Source organism: Rhinichthys klamathensis, unplaced genomic scaffold (genome assembly GCF_029890125.1).
Source record: "Rhinichthys klamathensis goyatoka isolate OS25496 unplaced genomic scaffold, OSU_Roscu_1.1 h1tg000783l_1, whole genome shotgun sequence".
NCBI lineage: Eukaryota > Metazoa > Chordata > Actinopteri > Cypriniformes > Leuciscidae > Rhinichthys > Rhinichthys klamathensis.
The window spans coordinates 51,533-74,008 of record NW_026607180.1 but is presented as its reverse complement, the minus strand read 5'-3'; the positions used below and the strand labels follow the sequence as shown (position 1 = coordinate 74,008).

At 42.2% G+C, this 22,476-nt stretch overlaps 1 protein-coding gene across 4 annotated transcripts in view; it reads right to left on the bottom strand.

Moving 5' to 3' along the window:
• cdh19 (cadherin 19, type 2) overlaps positions 1-22,476 on the bottom strand; it is a 78,038-nt gene that overhangs the window by 43,369 nt on the left and 12,193 nt on the right. For all 4 annotated transcript variants that reach the window (XM_056243265.1, XM_056243266.1, XM_056243264.1 and 1 more), the window contains exons 2-7: positions 20,127-20,464; positions 16,923-17,217; positions 13,663-13,782; positions 5,845-6,012; positions 619-806; positions 30-283 (exon numbers count right to left, since the gene is read on the bottom strand). In XM_056243265.1, the coding sequence (XP_056099240.1) occupies positions 30-283; positions 619-806; positions 5,845-6,012; positions 13,663-13,782; positions 16,923-17,217; positions 20,127-20,333 (1,232 nt within the window). In that variant the 5' untranslated portion in view covers positions 20,334-20,464. The remainder of the gene's footprint in view (positions 1-29; positions 284-618; positions 807-5,844; positions 6,013-13,662; positions 13,783-16,922; positions 17,218-20,126; positions 20,465-22,476) is intronic.

Sequence of the window (22,476 nt, the reverse complement as noted above, 5' to 3'; positions counted from 1 at the left end):
AGAAAATGAAAAATAAAAATGAAAATTACCTTATGGGGTTGTTGGTTGTGTCTGTGTCTCTAGCATAGATTGTACCGACTTGAGTGCCAATTTGGGCGCTTTCTAGAACTTTCCAGCTATAAGGTGTTTCAGAAAAGATGGGTGGTTCGTCCACATTTGTCACAGTAATTTTGAGTGTTGTCCTGTCTTGAAACTCATATGCACTTAAAAAACGTGTGTCTATGTTTTCATTGATGGCCTCTACAGCAATGACAAACCGCCTCTTGCTCTCAAAATCCAGTGGCTACAGAGAAGAGAGAACACTTATAAAAGACAGAAAACACATAAAAGATCTCCCAATGGGGGATGTAAGGCTTTTTGTATATCTAAAAGTACTGCCTCAATATGATTGAATGTTTCATAATATAATATAATATAATATAATATAATATAATATAATAAATTAAAATAATATCAACACATTTTAATGATTAATTAAAATATTATTCAACAAAATTGTATATAAAAATAAAGTGTCTTGAATGTTTGATGCTTGAATCTGAGAACATCATGTCCAACATTTGTAAACAATTATTAGATGATAATACATATACATATAAAAGGATTGTACTATGAGACCTGATCCAGTATGACAATCCCCTCTTGAGTGTCAGGGTCCGTCTGGATTGTGAAGGTGCTGCTCTCCTCGAGATCCTCTAAGCTGTAGTTCATTTTAGCGTTCAGACCAACATCACTGTCATCTGCCATTATTCTTCCCACTGTGGTGCCCACTGGGGCTGACTCTGATATAGCAAATGTGTACAAATCTGGACATAAAGAGGAAAATGATAGAACACTTTCAATGTTCATGTGCTTTGGCAACAGAAAAACAAAAACTACATAATGTAATAAATCACTGAATGCTGATAATGACATAAATTGTCACCACTCACACACCTATGTGTTTTTTTTCTGCTACTGTGCAAATGTTCCATGGACATCTATTATTTAACCCTCTTAGAAATAGTTTCCATCACCACATTATAAGATGTTATATAATGTTATTTATTAAGCTGTTTTCTATGTGAGCAACATTGGCTGCTCTACAAAAAAAAGCATAAATTGAGTCTCTTTTATAGTTTTTTACTGTGCAACTGCAACGTGTCAGTGTAGAAGGCAGGGAGTATATATGAGGGTGATAATAATGAACTAAATAAGACAGCAGATAATCATAAGTAACCATAGAAACTAACAGGGACATGATCAGAAATCGAAACTAAACGGCAGGAAACAGGAACTTAAGGGAAGCACAACAGAATATCAAAAAGAGAGTCAGAGACCGTGACAGTAGTTTCCCCTCCCGGAAGGTGAGTCCTCGCGCCATAACTGAACTTCCAACAGTGGAGGGGTGGAGAGGGCTTTGGAGGTGGGCGTGGAGCAGGTGATGGACGGGGATGAGGAGTAGTTGGTGGAGACGAACACCACGGAGGAGGGTGCCAGGGTACGTGGAAGAACCGGCAGAGCAGAGCGGCTGACGGACCAGGGCGACACCCACCGCCCGGAAGCCCAAAGTGGAGCTGCTGACTCGCGGGACCGAGGCTGAGACTCGGCTGACCGGGGCGATGATGGAGCAATCGAGGACGATCGAGAAGCCCAGAGAGAAGGAGAAGCCAGGTGGAGCTGAAGGGGTGGAGGGTCGAGGCACAGCCAGGGACCCAGAAGTCCGAGTTGGAAGCTGAGCGCTGACCGACCGAGGCTGGTTCAGATGGATGAGGGAGCCCAGAGGAGTCCTAGGGCAGACCTAGATATGGCCACTGTAGAGTAGACTGGGGGGGCGGGGGCGGGGGGGGGGTGGGGGGGGGGTGCAGAGCCAAGGAGCTAGATGACACCAGTGGTACAAGGAAGGAAGATCTACACCAGAGCTTGAATTTACGCAGAAAGGCAAAGCTTTTTAAAGCATTTCAACCCCAGCAATTAAGCAATAACCCTGGATGACAGCATCAACCAAGAAGCTAAAGCTTACTTCTGGAATTGTTTGCTGTTTGGGTAAGTTATTTAAAATCAAATAGGTAACAGGACTAAGTTTATTCTGGCCGCTGCCGCTGTTTTATATGTTAAGCCTTAGTTTAGAAAAGTTATTTTGCAGAATTACTGGTCAGTCTGAGCGCTGTCATGATGGCTTACATTAAATTCTGTTGGTTTTGTGGCCAGTTGTCACCATATTCCACTGAAATTGTCACGATCCACACTCAAGGAGACAGAGAAGATCCAAGCGCAGTATATTTATTAAGGGCCAATCCGTTACATCATAATCCAGTCCATGCAGAGGTCAAAATCCAAAGAAGCAATCCAACACAAGAACAAAACAAGACACAGTCAACAACCGACCTAAGAAGTGGTGTGATACAAACAAGGACTCCGTGACACATACTGAAACAGACAGGGTTATATACACAGGGAAATGACAATGCTAATGGGGAACAGGCTGAGTGCAATAATCAGTGATAAGAGACAGCTGAGTGCAATGAAAAGACAAGGATCATGGGGGATGTAGTTCAAGAGTGTGATGGACACCGTGGGGAAGGAGGACATCTAGTGGTGACCCAAGGAACATAAACCAGACACTGTGACAGAAATAACACACAGATTGTGTGATGATGCAATTTTTTGTAATGATTTGCATTTTATTACTTTTTGTATAATTTTGGTGTTAACTCTCATGCTCACTCTGATGTTTGCTTGTGGCATTTCTTGTCAAAGGTAACATGCAGTATTATAGAAGAGGACACAGTAAGCTAGGCTGATTTTAGGCTGAGTTTACTTTTTTACAGATGGGATAAGGGGGTGAGAGGGCCAAGATTTCCATTACACGAGAGTAGATGTTAAAACTTCATGCTGATTTGTACTCGGCTTTCGCCAAGATAAGCAACACTAAGACGTAGCTTTACAGTAAACTATGCTTCACCCATTTACGCTTCTTTCCATATGGTGGTGTGACTCCCCTTCTGTCCGGCGTTAACGACTGCAGTGTACTTGGCGCGTCAGCACACACGACGGCTGCAACTACAGTGTGGTCTCCCTAGTGGACCAGCACGACAACCGTCTGGATTGAGCCAAGTAGGGGACATCTCTAGGGTCTTCAAGTGGGCACCTTCCGTCCTCAGTGTTTCGTCGACTAGCCCACGACACCTCAAGAGGGCTCGACAGTGACTCTGGCGTCCCAGAGTCACCCCCCTCCGTCCCCCACTCAACTCAGCCCAGCTTACTGACCTCTACATCCCTCCTGCTGCTGAGACCTAACCACAATCTCACAATCTCTCCGTAAACCCAACCATACGCGCCAACCCGTTTGACTAAGGCTGTCGAGCCCCACTGGTGCGTTAATATGCAGTTTCAGTGGCAACGGTTCCGTATGGCATACCACCTACCGCAAAACACAATATCTGCCCAACCACCCTTCATTCACGCAATATACACAGGAACGTAATGACTGTAAATACTATACAACCTATACAAATAAACCAACAGACTCTTCAAGTTTTCAAGAATTCTACGAAACCGTAGCGTGGCGGCCTGTACACAGCCAGCTAGAATCTTTCCGTCTCAACCACAGCCAGTTGCTGCTCCTTTCTGCTGCTTCAGATAAGTTCTTTACTGTGCGACGCAACTCTTGGCCACTGAATCCGACGTCTCTGAGGAACCGGGTTGTAGAGTGTGCCACAAAACCTCGACAACCCACTTCCACTGGATAAACCTGGACTCTCCATCCTCGCTGTTCTGCTTCAGTGGCCAGATGAGCATACCGCAGTTTCTTCCTCTCATATGCCTCATCTACTGCATCCTCCCATGGCACTGTTAACTCTATCAGTTGAACAATGCGTGCTGATCCAGACCACAAAACAATATCTGGTCGTAGGTTAGTGGTGGCAATCTCAGGTGGAAAAATAAGCCGTTGATCAAGATCAGCCAGCATCTTCCAGTCCCCAGCAGCTTCCAGTTGTCCTGGGCGAGAATTGGTGTTAGCACCTTTTCTTGGTGGTTGCTCGCCTGGGCGGAGGAATATTGTCTTCTGCGTGTAATGTTTTGCTAGAACAGGCGGCAACTTATTGGTCATACTACGCTTGCCTTCCAATGCTAAAGCCAAACATCGCAATACTTGGTCATGGCGCCAAGTAAACCGACCTTGGCTAAGAGCCACCTTACATCCTGTCAAAATGTGCCTTAATGTGGCAGGTGATGAAGACAAAGGACAAGAGGGATCCTCTCCTACCCAGAGGTTTAGGTTCTGCGGTGATGGGAGAACATCATATGTTGACCTAATAAAGAAACTGATCCTACTCTCTTCCATTGACCAAAGGTCTTGTCAGCCCATTTTGCGTTGTTCCACACTCTCCCATCTCATCCACTCTCCCTGCTTGGCCTGGGAAATGGCCTTTATACATCTCATCTTCTCCTCCTGCTTTCGCACCTCGTTGACTACCAGATTCCTCCTTTGAGCTGGGCCTGCCTTGTGCCATTTAGGAGGAGCTAAACTGAGCCCAAAACCCCCTCTTCCATGCTGTACCTGTCCCACGATATCCCCAATTTGAAGGTCAGCCTTTGCCTCTACTACAGATTTCTTTGCTGACCACTTTCTACCAGTTTTTAACACAGGGGCTGCCTCCCTTACACATTTGTCGCGTGACTCTACTAAGGTAATTTCCAGTCTGACCTTGGCACACTTAAACTCCTCGGTTAAAGCAGAGACTGGCAGCTGCAATACTCCTTTACTATAAAGTCCCACTCTGCTGAGGCAGCGTGGAACTCCCAACCATTTCCTGATGTATGAACTTATTAACGCTTCCAGCTTATCCACTGTTGTCAAAGAAACCTCGTACACAGTCAGTGGCCACAGCAACCTTGGCAGTAGACCAAACTGAAAGCACCAGAGTTTTAGTTTGCCTGGTAGAGCACAGCTGTTTATGCTCTTCAACCCTTCCACTGCTTGTCGTCTAACTTCTCCCACTCGAACTGTGTCCTTTAGATCCCCATCGTACCATCTCCCAAGACTCTTCACTGGCTTCTCAGAAACTGTTGGTATTGCCTCACCATTAATGAAGAATGTTTTATCTACTACCTTTCTTTTAACTATCGAGATGCTCCTTGATTTAGAGGGCTTAAATTGCATTCGTGCCCATTCAATATTATCTGTTAACTTCCCCAATAACCGATTAGTGCAGGCTACTGTTGTAGTCATGGTTGTCATGTCATCCATGTATGCTCTGATTGGTGGTAGTCGCATCACAGAAGCCAAGCGCTCTCCTACTACCCATCTTGATGCCCTAATGATTACTTCCATTGCCATGGTAAAAGCCAGTGGAGAACTGGTGCATCCTGCCATTATTCCAACCTCTAAGCAGTGCCATGCGGTGCTGAATTTTGGAGTTGAGAAACTAAATTGCAAATCTCCAAAATAGGCTTTCACTAAATTTGTTATTGACATTGGTACTCTGAAAAAATCCAATGCTGCCAAAGAAGCTCATGTGGCACTGAACCATATGCATTAGCCAAATCCAGGAATGTCACATGGAGCTCCTTCCTCTCCTTTTTAGCTGACTGAATTCGTTGCCAGATAACATTGTTGTTTTCTAAGCATCCTGAGAACCCTGGAATGCCCGCCCAAGGTTCGAGAGTCACGGTTCGCTACTGATATATTCAAATTTGATATTTAAGAAAACCTAAAACCTTTCAAAGAAATATAATATAATAATATATAATGTGATAAAGCCATTTTTAATGGGTATAAAAGGTCCTGTCTTTCCCATAAGTTTAATATAATTAATTTGTTTGTTTGATTGACTGATGTGTCATGTTTTGGATTCTCACTGTGCTGGAAAGTGGGTCCGTTGTCATTGACATCCATTAGGCTGATGGTCACGGTGGTTGTGGCGCTGTAGCCTCCATTAAGTCCCAGCATATCTTTCACCTGAACCACAACCAGATATACCTCCCTGGCTTCTCTGTCCATATTAGACCATGACGTCACAATTATACCTGTGTTGGAGAGAAATAAGAATAAACATTAAGCACAGACTGTCCTTGTTCAAGAGTGCTAAATGTTATTTCTAGTAAGACATGTACGTTTGCACTATATCAGGGTTTCTCAAATCTTGCCCTGGAGGGCCAATGCCCTGCAGAGTTTAGCTCCAACCCTGATCAAACACACCTGAGCAAGCTTATCAAGGACTTCAAGATCACAAGGGTTCCGTTCCACTCCACTTTTAGACACGCACTCGCAAACTTCCCTAAGCACTTTCCCTCAGGGGGATCCCAGCCGCCATTTTGAAGTGTGTTCTACTTCGTGAAGTGGACGAGGCAAGTTCTATGTCAAGTCTTTGTCGTCAGTTAGGAACCTGGGTGTGCTCTTTGATACCTTTCTTTCATTTGAAAGCCACGTTTCTAGCATCTGTAAAACTGCATTCTTCCATCTTAAAAAATATATCTAAATTATGCTATATGCTTTCAATGACAAATGTGGAACAGTTCGTTCATGTCTTCATGACCTCAAGGCTAGATTAATGTAATGCTCTACAGGGTGGTTGCCCTACACACTTAATGAACAAACTCCAGCTGGTCCAAAACGCAGCAGTTCGAGTTCTTACTAGAACCAGGAAGTATGACCATATTAGCCCGGTTCTGTCAACACTGCATTGGCTCCCTATTAAACATCGTATACATTTTTAAATCTTGCTGATTACTTACAAAGCATTAAATGGTTTAGCTCCCAAGTACTTGAGCGAGCTCTTAATGCATTATAGTCCTTCACGTCTATTGCTAGGGCTGGGCGATAAAACGATGGTTATCGCGATATAATTTTTCATATCAAGAGTTCGATAAATGTTCGATAATGTTTATGTGCCTCACGGACTGTTTTTCCGCTCGGCTCAAAGTCCAAACGGCAGCGCGAGCTCACTAGAGCAGACGCGTTTACTCTGATCGGCCTCGGTCACGAGATCCAGTGAGAAGCGCTTGAGTTCAGCGAAGAACACAAATGTCTCAGTGATTTAAACCAGTTTAAAGGCAGATGAAACAGCGCTGACGAACAGGAGAAACACTTTGCGCAACGATACAGTCAGAAGGCTTTTCCGTCTACAAATTCCCATCATTTACCATGGATTTACTGTAACGTTCGCCCTACTAATATTAACTGCACTATGCAATGTGGGATATTCATATTGAATTGTATTATATTATTAATGTAGACAATGTGAGGACTAATGGAATATAATAACATTATTTAATAATGTATTTAGGCTTCAGTTTTTCATACAAATACCATAGAAACCATAAAGTAACATATTGCCATGATAGTGAGGTGCTATAGGCTATGCCCGGTTTTATCTGTGGTTATCATTATCTAAATGCATGATGCTGGATGACCAATGGTTAATTTTAATAAAACTCAAACAGTCAGAATATTACATTTTACCAAATAAACATTAGCACATTTAGAAACTAATATTTTTTTTCTATTAAGATATTTATTTTGTTAAGGAAAAATGACACGTTTGAATGTTCTAACTCAGATTTGGCAAATGTTCTCGTGTTTGGCAAGTGTTTGTCATGATATGTTCTGACAATAAAGAGTAGTTTAAAACCACAATTAACGCTCTGGTTTCTACAACTTTCACTTAGGAGCAAAAAATCTGCCTTTAAACTTGAAAGAAATAAAGATTTGACATGTATCGTGATAATTTATCGATATCGACTGATATAAAAAAATTATCGTGATCATTTTTTATGGCCACATCGCCCAGCCCTATCTATTGCTATTTCAAAATTCTGGCCAGTTCACGAGTTCACACTTACATCAATTAAACAGAGTAAAGATTATGCGTATTTGGCGTGCTGTCCGGGGGGAGGGCTCCGAGCTCGGAATTTTGCCCGAACCCAGAGTACTCCCCCCGTTGTTGTAAGAGTATTAGGACTATAAGTGAGGAGATGGGGTGGTGGAGGGATGCTGTTAAACTGTCAATGAACCGAGGTAAGTTTGCTGTATATATACACAGCGCTTAACTCGTTGATTAAGCACCACTCGTGTCTAATTAGGTTTGATTATCTGAATGTGCTCCACGTGTGTTTAATTAGGTTTAATTATCTGAACGTGCTCCTCCCGAACTTTGTTAATAAAGCATCATTTCACGAGTTCACACTTACATCAATTAAACAGAGTAAAGATTATGCGTATTTGGCGTGCTGTCCGGGGGGAGGGCTCCGAGCTCGGAATTTTGCCCGAACCCAGAGTACTCCCCCAAAAGGCAAAAAGAGCAAAGGACAGCCGCCAGACTAAAGACCCCCCAAAACGCAGAGAATTTGGCGGGCCTGGTTGCTTGACCAGGAGGGCCTGCTGGCTCACGAACGGGGAGCAGTCGTAATTTGGAACAACAGTCGGGAGGGCTCGCACCGTTTCTCGACGGGAGTAGCTCACAGCGTCAGACAGGCGAGCTCTACCGGCTGATGAACAGCGTGATTTATGCCGCCTGACCAGGAGGGCCCATGTTGCTTCTGGCGGAAGCAGCTCACTGCGCTAGGCGGACGGGCCCTATTGGCTGACGAATGAGGAGCAGCAAGATTTGGGAATGACGGGTGATCTCTGCCGACCGATGGGCGGGGAGCAGCGAGATCTAAGATGGCCGACCGATAGGGCCCATGTAGCTTCCGACGGGAGCAGCTCACAGGCTCTACCGGCCGACGGCGGAGTGACAAATTTTGGAAGCCCGGCCGGGAGATTTCTTGCTGTGTCTGCTGGGAAATCAATACCTGCTGGATGGGAAAGAGGAAACATAGATGAATGCTACGTCCGCTGGGAGACCAAAGCTTGCTGGACGGAGAAGGAATAACAGATGCATGCTATGACTGCTAGGAGACCAATGCTCGCTGGACAGAGGAAGAGGAAACAGATGCATGCAACGTCCGCTGGGAGACCAATGCTCGCTGGACAGAGAAAGAGGAAACATAGATGCATGCAACGTCCGCTGGGAGACCATTGCTCGCTGGACGGAGAAAGAGGAAACAGATGCATGCAACGTCCGCTGGGAGACCAATGCTCGCTGGACAGAGAAAGAGGAAACATAGATGCATGCAATGTCCGCTGGGAGACCAATGCTCGCTGGACAGAGAAAGAGGAAACATAGATGCATGCGACGTCCGCTGGGAGACCAATGCTCGCTGGACAGAGAAAGAGGAAACATAGATGCATGCAACGTCCGCTGGGAGACCAATGCTCGCTGGACGGAGAAAGAGGAAACATAGATGCATGCAACGTCCGCTGGGAGACCAATTGCTCGCTGGACAGAGAAAGAGGAAACAGAGGCATGCAACGTCCGCTGGGAGACCAATGCTCGCTGGACAGAGAAAGAGGCATCACGTAGGGGTTTTAACAGGAATATTAATTCTGAATAGTGAGGTACTGGAGAGGAGACATCACTGCTGCGGCAGTGGAAAAAAAGCCAGAGAAACAGAGCTCCTGCGGGAGCAGAGGAGACATCACTGCTGCGGCAGTGGAGAAAATAGCCAGAGAAACAGAGCTCCTGCGGGAGCAGAGGAGACATCACTGCTGCGGCAGTGGAGAAAATAGCCAGAGAAACAGAGCTCCTGCGGGAGCAGAGGAGACATCACTGCTGCGGCAGTGGAGAAAATAGCCAGGGAAACAGAGCTCCTGCGGGAGCAGAGACATCACTGCTGCGGCAGTGGAGAAAATAGCCAGGGAAACAGAGCTCTTGCGGGAGCAGAGGAGACGTCACTGCTGTGGCAGTGGAGAAACTTACCTGGAGAAAAAAGAGCTCCTGTGGGAGCAGAGATATCACTGCTGCGGCAGTGGAGAAAATTGCCAGAGAAACAGAGCTCCTGCGGGAGCAGAGGAGACATCACTGCTGTGGCAGTGGAGAAAATAGCCAGAGAAACAGAGCCCCCGCGGGAGCAGAGGAGACATCACTGCAGCGGCAGTGGAGAAAATAGCCAGAGAAACAGATCAGATTATTTTATTTAATGCCATGTCGGCATTCAGAGCTATTTTCATGGCAAAAATTCAATTACAAAAATACAAATATCATATAAATACAATAGAAACAAAGCAAATATAAACAACAAGTCATATTATATAATTTTAAATTAACATGATAAAAAAAAAAATCCAAAACCTTTTCAGGCATAATCTTATTAAATATGTCCTTCAATGAAAAAAACTTCATAAAAGAGCATTCTGCTTGCGTTAAGGCCAGAACAATCTAATAAAACATGTTTGACAGATAAGGGAATTTTACAAAACATACACAAAGTTGGGTCTTCAACTTTAAGCAAAAAGCATGGGTCAAACTTGTGTCCAGAGAAACCGAGCTCCTGCGGGAGCAGAAAACTTACCTGGAGAAATGAGCTCCTGCGGGAACAGAGAAGACATCACTGCTGCGGCAGTGGAGAAATTTACCTGGACAAATTGAGTTCCTCTGGTGTGAGGCTGAGCAAAGGGAGGAGTAGATTGGGGCCTGGTGGGCCGATGCTCGTCTTCTTGCGCGTTAATCAAAAACGCGAAGAGGAGGTGAGAGATTAAATCCTTGCAGGATTATGCGCATCTGAAGTTTAAGTGGCCGAGCAAAGATAGCAGTTCGCGTTTTAGAACAGTGGGAAGGTGGACGAGATCAAAAATATCCTATCGATTTTTTTCTTGTGCAGTGAGGCCTGGAAAACAACTGTATCCAAGTAAATGCACAGAATTCAAATGGACGAGGCTGAACCCATGGTTTTAACCTGTGCAATTGGAATCCCGAGCTCAGCAGAAACTGTACGGGCTGAGAGATCGATTATTAAACGTACGAAAATGTTCTTATTTTCTCAGTTTATTTTGATCATTTCTATGGGTCATATTCCCTGCCGATTTGTTCGTTCTGAATCAGAAAAACCAATAGTGAAACTGTGGGTTTAAACTAGCCTACCTACTTCAAAAAATAAATAAAAATACCTTTATGCTATAACTTTAAGTTTCTAAGCGATTTTTGTAAATAAATTGCAGGACAGTGTTAACGAAAGGTTCTTAATGATTCTGTGTGCAATCTGCACGTAATGTGCGACCTATTGTTTACGTGTGAGTTTACCACAAGGAAGCATCGCGTTAATGAACGGCAAATCATTTGTACGGAAACTATTTAACGCGTGTTCCCCCGATCAAAATTATTATCCAGATAGCATAACTTGCTCGTGATTCAACAACTGAAGTGATGCGAAGTTCAATTAGGGACAGAAAACGAAAAGGTTTTGAGCTGAGCACTCAGAGTTGACCCGGCAGATGTTGAGTGTGGACTGACCGGGACTGAATCTGCAGCGCGGCTTACTTAGGGTCTGCTGCGGCGGCCTGACGCTGGAGGAAGACCCGTTCCTTCGAATTAAGAGGGCGGCATTGCCTTATGACCATTTCTCTACGGCAGGAATTATTGAATGGTCCGGTTTAAAAAAATACGCGGAAGTAGATTGTGGATGTTTCGCCCGCGGTGGCGTTTGTTTGGCCTGACGCCCACGAGATAATACCAGAGGATTGTGGCAAAGATTCCTAATCCTGAAGGACGAAAGATTCTTCATCAAACGGGAAGAGCTCGATTCGGACATGTTAGGAAGGTACTGCGGGGCCAAATGCTGTTAAACTGTCAATGAACGGAGGTAAGTTTGCTGTATATATACACACAGCGCTTAACTCGTTGATTAAGCACCACTCGTGTCTAATTAGGTTTGATTATCTGAATGTGCTCCACGTGTGTTTAATTAGGTTTAATTATCTGAACGTGCTCCTCCCGAACTTTGTTAATAAAGCATCATTTTATAATACCTAGAATATCTAAATCGACTGCTGGCAGTAGATCTTTTTCCTATTTTGCACCAAAACTCTGGAACAGTCTTCCAGCATTGTTCAAGAAGCAGACACACTCTGTCAGTTTAAACCCAGACTAAAAACACATCTCTTTGACCTGGCATACACATAGAACATTATAAATGTCTATTATTCCAATCAGTTAAATGATTGTTAGGCCGCATAAACTAGGTCAGTCGGAACCGGGAACACTATTGACACTATTATATGAGAACTGAACTGAAATCAATGTTTTCTCCAGAGTGGCTGTATAGATAAATGAACTAAATTAATACATTTTTAACAGCAAAAATTAACCATCACTGAACTATTTTCTTCTAGATCTGCTGTACAGCCGAAACAAACTTTTGTTGCATTATTTTCCTGTTATTGCTGTAAAGCTGCTTTGAAACAATCTGTATTGTAAAAACATTATATAAATAAAGGTGACTTGACTTGACTATTGATATTGCGATATATCGTTACCATGAATTATTTTGTCCACGATAACCATGGTGTGAAAAATCTGATATTGTGACAGCCCTGATGTTTATTTATGTATTGTTTGGTATTGACATGCCTGAGTGTTCCCCTGTTTATTAAAATCGTTGTTATTTCTGCGTCACATATTTAGGAATTACAACTACATTATGTTACAATTTATTTCTTGTTCCTGGGCTAGTAAATAAGACACTGCATTAGCACAATAATTATTTGTTATATTTCATAAATTACCCACAACCCACCCCCTGCCACTTTTAGCAAGCGAACTAGGCCTCTAAGATTGCGCCAGGCTCCAGTGTTGTCTTTTCATTCATCAAAGATCTCTCTTTTTCATGAATACAACTCCCAACAAGGACTAACTGGAGCCTTAACAAATTAAATCAGGACACAATTTCAAATGAAATGTATCAAGCTCAGTGTTATAATTATCACCTGCCCAGCCTGACACTGGACAGACCTCCTTTAAAGAAACAGCAGAGACAATTTTTTTTTATCTTTTCAAAAATGCACAATGGTTTTGTTTGGAGAAAAAGGGACATTGCACACCAACACCAAAACCTCTTTCCAACTGCGAAGCATTGCAATTGAATTTCATTGAATGAACAATGAATTTAACAGGAGAATGCCAGAACAGCATTTTTTAACTTAAAGCTTTAGAGAGGTTGGGTGGTGCAGCAAAATAACGATCCAAAGCAAACAAGTAAAGAACACAAGTAAATCTGTGTTAGATAACTATTCATAAACAAATATTCATAAACAAATATTCATAAACTGAAACCGATTTGTGGAGAAGAATGGTAATTAGTACATAATTTGTCAGAATTCATATAGGCAGCTAGAAGAAAGAGCCTCTGTTGTTAAAGGAGGTTATTAGAAGGTTCACTGACTTTCTCGACCCTGCACTGTGAATGATTGCTCAGTGTATTAAATAAAAATGTGCAAAAGTAAGGGGAGGACCAGAGACACAAAAAACTGACAGAGAAGCAAAAAGGAAAGAAACAAACAACATAAACAATTGTGCCATGACCCTGCCACAAAAGATTAAAAGCCAAACGACCAGCCCGAAGTATCAGGACTTTGAAACGGGTATCCTAGCAGAGTAACAGGTGTAGTTTATAAAATGGACATGTTTCACAATACTTCATTGTGACACAGTATCTTCGTTTTAATCACTATACTGTACTTACAATGTTGTCTTTATTTTACATAAATGCCATTTAACCCTAACCCTAATGCATTGAGATTCAGATAACTTTAAACATGACTGTTTAAAGCACAAAGGTTATTGCTGAGCAAGGAATCTGCACCTGTTTTGGGTTCCACTGAGAAGTAGGGCTCCCCCTGCAGGATTGAATAGATGAGTTTAGCATTGTTCCCAAACAAAGGGTCATCTGCATCTGTGGCTGTTACCTGGATAACTGTGGTCCCTGTAGAGAAGAGAGAAGGGTGAATGAGTGAATAGTGGTTCATTCACACATATTTATTGTGCTACTGTCCATTGAATCTGCCATTGCGTGTCTGTCTCTCATTCTCAATTTTTTTCTCCATTCTGTCACTGATGGGGTTTGGGTTGTTGCCACTGTCGTCTTTGGCTTGCTTAAGGTAAGCATACACTGTGCGATTTCAGCATGGTAACCTACTGACACTGTACGAGTAGATCGCATGTGATGTAAAGCCAAAGCTCGGATTTACAGTGGAGAAAATATGTATTTGATCCCCTGATGATTTTGTAAGTTTGCCCACTTACAAAGAAATGAAGGGTCTTTTATGGTAGGTTTATTTTAATGGATAGAGACAGAATATCAACCAAAAAATCCAGAAAAAAAACACATTATATAAAGGTTATGAATTGATTAGCATTTGATTGAGTGAAATAAGTATTTGATCCTCAACCAACCAGCAAGAATCCTGGCTCCCACAGATTGGTAATGTGCCCATGTGAAACACAGATTAGTCCTGTCACTTTAAGAAAGTTTTCCTAATGTCAGCTCGTTATGAGTAAAAAAAACTATATCTTCCATTCCATCCTTTCCACCACCATGGGCAATACCAAAGAGCTGTCGAAGGACATCGGGGACAAGATTGTAAACCTGCACAAGGCTGGAATGGGCTACAAGACCATCAGCAAGAAGCTTGGTAAGAAGACAACTGTTGGTGCCATTATTCGGAAATGGAAGAAATACAAAATAACCATCCATCGCCCTCGGTCTGTAGCTCCATGCAAGATCTGGGCTCATGGGGTGCAGATGATCATGAGAATGAGTTAAGGATGATCATGAGAAAGGTGAGGGATCAGCCCAGAACTACACGGGAGGAGCTTGTTAATGATCTTAAGGCAGTTGGGACCACAGTCACCAAGCAAACCATTGGTAACACACTACGCCGCAATGGTTTGAAATCCTGCAGCGCCAGCAAGGTCCTCCTGCTCAAGGCGGCACATGTACAGGCCCTTTTGAAGTTTGCCAATGAACATCTATGATTCAGAGAAGGCTTGGGAGAAAGTACGGTGGCCAGATGAGCTCTTTGGCATCAACTCAACTCGTCATGTTTGGAAGAAGTGAAATGCTGACTATGACCCCGAGAACACCATCCCTACAGTCAAGCACGGAGGTGGAAACATCATGCTTTTGGGCTGTTTCTCTACCGTAAAATCTTGGACGAGATCCTCCTTCCCTCAGCCAGAACACTGAAGATGGGTCGTGGATGGGTCTTCCAGCATGACAATGACCCAAAACATACTGCCAAGGCAACAAAAGAGTGGCTCAAGAAGAAGCACATTAAGGTCTTGGAGTGGCCTAGCCAGTCTCCAGACCGTAATCCTATATGCATTCAGTTCTCATCCGATAGCGTCAGTGCATTCAAGTCAATAATACTGCTGAATATTAAGTGTCCCCAACTAAGCAAGCCAGAGGCGACAGTGGCAAGAACCCAAACTTAATCGGTGACAGAAATGGAGAAAAACAAAAACAAAAAACCCTGGGAGAAACTCAGTCGAGGGGCCAGCTCTCCTCTGGCCAACTAACGAACATGGTGTGATTATGATTTCAGGCTGCATCAAAAAGTCAGATTGTGGATTGATATTCAACACCAGACTCAGTAAACCATTTATGGAACTTCTCTTTCTGAATAGGGGTATTGCCATTTTGGAACAGAAAGGACTCTCCCCAAATTGCTGTAACAGCTTTGCAAAAACAAACTTTTCCAGGATGTCATTGTGTGAGCCTTTTCACAGAGCAAATATCAACCAAGCTTTCTGTGAATATTTGGTTTCTCTAAAACATTTAATGTAGTAGCTTAATCATTTTGTTGTCTCTCTTTCAGAATCAAACTGTGTAACACTTTAGAAAGTGTTCCTTCATTAATGAATAACTACACAGGAACAAATGAGTAACGCATTATTAACACTCTATTAACTACTATTAACTAACAATAAACTCTGATTAACTGATTAGTAAGAGTGCTCAGTTCAAGGAGGTAGTTCACCGGAAGGAATTACTATCCAATACCTTACAAAAAAACTCAAAAACTTACAATGCCTTCAGCCAATATTAAGGAGTTATTATGGTTTTCACAGAATACTGATCCAAATAATTAGTAGTTCCTTCTGAAGGATTTGATAATACTTGAGTCATTACTATCCAATACTTTACAAAAACCTGAAAGCTTACAGTGATTTCAGTCATTACTAGTGAGTTTTCATGCTTTTCACTTTTTAGAATAATGATGCAAAAAATAATTCCTTTAGATGGATGTAGTAACACTTGAGTCATTAGTAGTGGCTTACCATGATATTTACTTATTTAATTATACATTAATTATGCATTATTCATGTTAATTATGAACCTGTATATCATAGTTCTTAGTAGTTGTCTGGGAGGTAAGAAAATATATTTCTTTTTGATTAGCTAATAGTGAACTACCTCATTCAACTGAGTGCTATTACTTACTAATTTGTTAATCAGAGTTTCTTGTTAGTTAATAGTAGTAACTAGAGTGTTAATATTATTAATAATATTAATAATAATTTGTTACATCTATATAGGGCTTTTCTGGGTACTCAAAGCACTTCACATAAAAGGGGGTGGAATCTCCTCAACCACCACCAATGTGCAGCGCCACCTGGATGATGCGATGGCAGCCATATTGCGCCAGAACGCCCACCACACACCAGCTTACTGGTGGAGAGGAGACAGAGTAATGAAGCCAATCAGAATGTATGGGGATGATTAGGAGGCCATGATGGACAGGGGCCAATGGGCAAATTTGGCCAGGATGCCAGAGTTACACCCCTACTCTTTTTTCCGAAGGATATCCTGAGATTTTTAATGACCACAGAGAGTCAGGACCTCAGTTTAACGTCTCATCCGAATGACGGGTATTGTTACTCATTTGTTACTGTGTAGTTATTCATTAATGACAGAACAGTATTCTAAAGTGTCACCTCAAACTGTGTATGAACAAACTTTTTTTTTTAGCACTGATAAGATAATTTATTAACATAGACCATGCATAATATTTTAAGTTTTCTTTATTTTTCATGAACATATGGAACAGTGGGTCAACGCACCTGTGGGACACATCTCTGGGATGCTGGATATGTAAGGCTCATTGATAAATTCTGGAGCATTGTCATTGATGTCCTGGACTTTAATGATAAACTCAGATTCAGGTTCAACAGGCTGTTTGGATCTGCGGTTGATGGCCTGGGCTTGCAGTAAGTAGAAGGACTTCAGCTCGCGGTCCAGACACTGTAATGAGTGAAGGTCACCTGTGTACTCATCAATGATGAATATCTCACCAGCTCCTTCACCTGATAGGATGTACTTGATAGTAAAGTCGCCTGTGTCGTAATCTGATTTCAGCTGAAGGAAAATAAACAGGATGTAAAAGAGATTTTGCAAGACATATCAACTATATATCAATATCTAATTATAATTGAGAAGTGCTAGGACTGTCACTTGTGCCCCTTAGAAAAAAGACACCCTTGAGTCCTCACATTGACTACACCATCTGTCACGGTTTGGTGGCTGTAGTGAAGCGCATGATGAGGAAGTAAACAAAATAGTATTTAATTGCAAATTCAAAACAAAGAAACACGCAGGAGATCACTTGGAGACCACTTGAAGACCACTTGGAGACATATAGCAACCACTACAACATAAATTTTAAATAATACAGAACAAGAAACAGACTGAAACTTAGGGCTTAAAGGGTTAGTTCGCCCATTTAAGACATGAAGTTGTATGCAATCCTTACCAGCACTATAGTGCATACACCCTGACCCACTCTGTTGTCACCTCCCTGGTCAGAGTTCTGGCCGCTGGAAGTTTTTCAATAAAGTACTCCCGGTTATTTTCCGGGGCCACAAAACTGTGCGTTTTTACGTGAAAAAATGATTTGCGTTTCAAAGCTTGATTAATTTACCACACAAAAAACACGCCGGTCAAAATTCATAACTCAGTTTTAATCGGCACTATTTTCTATCCATTTCTATCAATCCGCGCTGCTGTCAACGTCAACAGTGCGCACGTTCCGATCAGCTGTTCCATAGTGTTTACACAATCGATTGACAACGACGTAAAAAGTATTAAATTAACAATGGTGCGAACTTGTAAATTCCCAGGCTGTGACCACAAGGATGTGCCGGGATCAAAGTTCAGATTCCATCGTTTTCCTGTTTCGAATATAACTATGAGACAGCTTTGGCTGGTTGCCATCGGCTTCTCTGCGGGAGCTAAAATATCCAGAATAAAGGATTTTCGTGTGTGTAGTGCTCACTTCAGCGAAGACGATTACATCCCCAACCAAGGAGGAAAAGGAAAATTAAAGAGTTTTGCTGTACCAGTACCACGGGTAAGCTCTATTTACTAACTTTATGATCCCATGTCTAAACTGTACGGTAAACAAGCTGATGTTTAGGGTGTACTCACACTAGGCACGGTTGCCATGAACCGGGCCCGAGTACGATTGTCCCCCCTCCCCACTCCCCCTCTGGCCTGCACTCACATAGGGTTTCAGCATTCGTGCCGGAGCACGCTTACTTCATTATGGTGCGTGCGACGGTTTCGGGATAAACAAGAAGAGCGGCGCTCTCTGAACACAATGAAGTCCATCGCTCTGTTTTCTTTGTGGATAATTTTGTGTCGTTTGGTCCACGGTGGTCCACAGCCTGTTGTTAAACAGATGCGTCGCCTTAGTGGCGCGAAAATTTTCACGTAATCGTGCTGCTCGTATGAGGAGGTTTGCAAGGTACCAGCTGAAGTGCAGCAAGGACTTTGCAGCTTTGATTACGGACTGTGTTGGTTTTGGAGCGTCGCAAAACCATGACGCCACGCGTCCTGTTCCGTGCTCCAGCACGGTTAGCGCTCACACTGCATGCGAACCGCGCCCGAGTCCAACTGAACCGTGCTCTGGCCCACCTCTTCCAAGCGGGCCAGGGCCGGCTAATCGAGCCGCGCCCGGGCACGGTTCGGAGCACTCACACTAGTCAAACGAACCGCGCTTTGGTGGTCAAACGCACTCGGGCACGGTTCAAACTGGCTAGTGTGAGTACACCCTTAGACTCCATTATAAAACACGTGAAAAGATGTCTAATATAAAAACAGTATATAGGGATATTGGTACAATTTGCTGAGAAAACTATTTGATTGAACACACACACAATTGAGGTTTTGTGTTGCAATCAATAACATTGTCGTTGTGCTAAAATTACTTTCATCATCTGATCCGTCTGACATTGTGCTAAAATTGGTTTCATCATCAGAAGTTTCGCAGTCAGACATGCTGTCAGCGAGTCGCGCTATCAACAGCTGATCGGAACGTGCGCACTGTTGACGTTGAGAGCAGCGTGGATTGATAGAAATGGATAGAAAATAGTGCTGGTTAAAACTGAGTTATGAATTTTGACCGGCGTGTTTTTTGTGTGGTAAATTAATCAAGCTTTGAAACGCAAATCATTTTTTCACGTAAAAACGCATAGTTTTGTGGCCCGGAAAATAACCGGGAGTACTTTATTGAAAAACTTCCAGCGGCCAGAACTCTGACCAGGGAGGTGACAACAGAGTGGGTCAGTGTGTATGCACTATAGTGCTGGTAAGGATTGCATACAACTTCATGTCTTAAATGGGCGAACTAACCCTTTAAATACATGAGGGCAAATAAAGGAGCTGGTGAGTTAACACGACACACCTGAACAGAATACTCAAATCAATCAGAAACCATGGAAACCAACAGGCAGGTGACGAGGAAGACAGAACTAATTAACAGACTAACAGCAAACTCTCGAACAGAAAAGGAAAGCTAAATCAAACAATACAAAGCGTGAAAACAGACTCAGACTCTGACACCAGCTGAGCTGAGTAAGTACTATATTGCTATTGGAGACTAAAATGTGAATATGCTTAAATGAGCGTTAATACGGTTTAATGTTTTATTGGTTTACTGTTCAAAAGTACATGTAATTGGGTATGTAAGACATTGCTTACAATTTTATTGAAATAATTAACAACATTTTCTGAACTCACACTTTAATAATAATAATATTATACTTTAATAACATTTAATAATATTTTTATTATTGCAACTTAATATCGTAATGTTAGGTTTTAGGGGTTATTATTATTATATTTGCTGGTAAATAAAATGGCTGTCACTGTAAGACTGTCACAGAATTCATTCATGAGCTCCCCATCCCTGTCTTTAAGCTATGTGACCTTTTCTCACATTTCTTTAGTTTAGAGGTGTCAAAGCCCTTTGTGAACTACAGTTATACCTGACCAATCTTCCTTGGTGTTGGATCTTCTTCTTCAACAAATATTTGGCTCCAAATCCAGCCACGTCTCACTCTCAGATGTGACCCACGAGAGGCTTTACTCGAACGGATCTCTTGCTGTTTTCTTGAGATAATAGGGTCACCCCCAAGCCAGCCAGGTATGATGAAGATCATGAGGAGCACATGAAGAACAGAACAGTTGTCCATTGTTGAGAAGTTTTTTGAATCAGTGTTTCATTGAGTGTTAGGGCTGGATGTCAGGGTGATAATGCCAACGGGGGAGACGGACTCAAACAGGATATGAGGCAAAACTCCATTAGAAGGAAATGATGTCTTTTCTGTTATTGAGAAAGAGGAAAGAGATTCTTAGAATGATTTATAGGGTTGAGGTGAAGGTGAACAGAATTCTTCAATAGACTGAAGTGTTGGAGTCTAGTTGGAGCACAAAAAAATCCATTAGAGTGAGACTACTGGGTAATGATCAGGCTAGGTGTAATCTGCAAGGGTTTTTTCATTTTATGAAAAAAACAACAACAACAACCATCTCATATATTTAATCATGTTTTAAATGTTTTAAAATATGCAACCAAAATGTTTAATAAACAGAAATGCAAGAGGCAGATTAATTATTTATTATTAATTATTATATATATAATTATTAAATATTAATACAATTTTACTATTAATAACTATTTGTAGATAATATTTAGATCATGCTTCTGTTTCTTTTGTACCGTTGTATTATGTGGAGTTTTAGTTGGTCTCTTCTGATCCTGTGTTTCTCCTCGTCAGCCTTGATTGTTCCCAGCTGTGATTAGTTATTATTATCAGCCCTTGTGTTTCCTGTATTCATTGTTCTGTGTTGTTCTTTAATGGCTGTCATGTATGTGAGCACAGTTTTGTCTCCTTGGTTGTGTGATCTATGTATTTTTGTTATTATTTTATTAAAGGTGATATATTATGCCCCTTTTCACAAGTTGTAATATAAATCTATGGTGTCCCCAGAATGTGTCTGTGAAATTTCAGCTCAAATTACCCCCCAGATCATTTATTATAGCTTGTCAAATATGCCTCTTTTGGGGTGTGAGCAAAAACCCGCCGTTTTTGTGTGTGTCCCTTTAAATGCAAATGAGCTGCTGACCGGGTTGTTTCAATGTAAATGAGCAGCTAACTGGGTTGACACTTTTCACGTTTTCTGGGATGGTACATGCACCGGGGACCCGATTACAGCACTTAAACACGAAAAAATCTGATTTTCATGATATGTCCCCTTTAAACATTACATTGCATTTGGATCCCTACTAGTGATGGTTAGTCTGAGGTCCTGAAGCTCTGTGTTCGGTCCACGTTAAGGCGCAAAGCACAAACGGGACAGAGCAAAGCAAGGGCTGGGTCTTTGTGGGTCACTCGTTTATGAATACAGAGCATAATCAGACTGAAACGCTCGGCTCTGAAGCGAAAGCTTGAAGTGAGATCACACATGCGCTCCCATATACCCTCTCAGGCGAGATCCCAATTCATCAGTTCAATTCTGGCATAACGTTGAACGTGACTGACAGGGAAACGGTTCTTTCAGATGGTTCTTTTCAATAAACCAGTTAAAAAAACCTGATTCAGCGTTTCTTTTATGTAAACGGGTTATGGCAGTAGTCGAATATGTTTAACATCTTAGTGTCATGGTATGATCACGCTGAAACATTCAAATAAATGTGTGAACTCATATTGCAGATTACTTTTCATCCACTTAAGTTAATGTTGTTTGTCACAGTTTCCTTTTGTGATCCTGCATGTCGAATAAAGTGACATATATTGAGTATACAGGTTCAAGCAGGTGGAGAGGCCATGATAGATATATTATGGAATATCGGCAATAAAATCTGGCAAACAGGCGAATGGCCTACACCATGGACTCAATCGTTGATAATCACCCTCCTGAAGAAAGGCAACCTTCAGCTATGATTAATTATCGCACCATTAGTCTAATCAGTCACCCAAGCAAAGTGGTGCTGAAAATCCTACTAAACAGATTGAGACCGCAAGCAGAGGAGATCATTGCCGAAGAACAAGCAGGCTTTAGAACAGGTCGCAGCACGACAGAACAAATCTTCAATATTAGAATAATTTGTGAGAAATACCTACAACACCAGCAAGAACTCTATCATGTATTCATAGATTTCAAAAAGGCATTCGATAGGGTCTGGCATGCAGCTTTATGGGCTACCATGAGGTTATATAACATCAATGCCAACCTGATCAACACAATAGAAAGCCTATATGACAAGGCTACTAGTGCAGTCTACTTCAATAACACCATAGGAGAATGGTTTCGAACCACAGTCAGAGTCCGCCA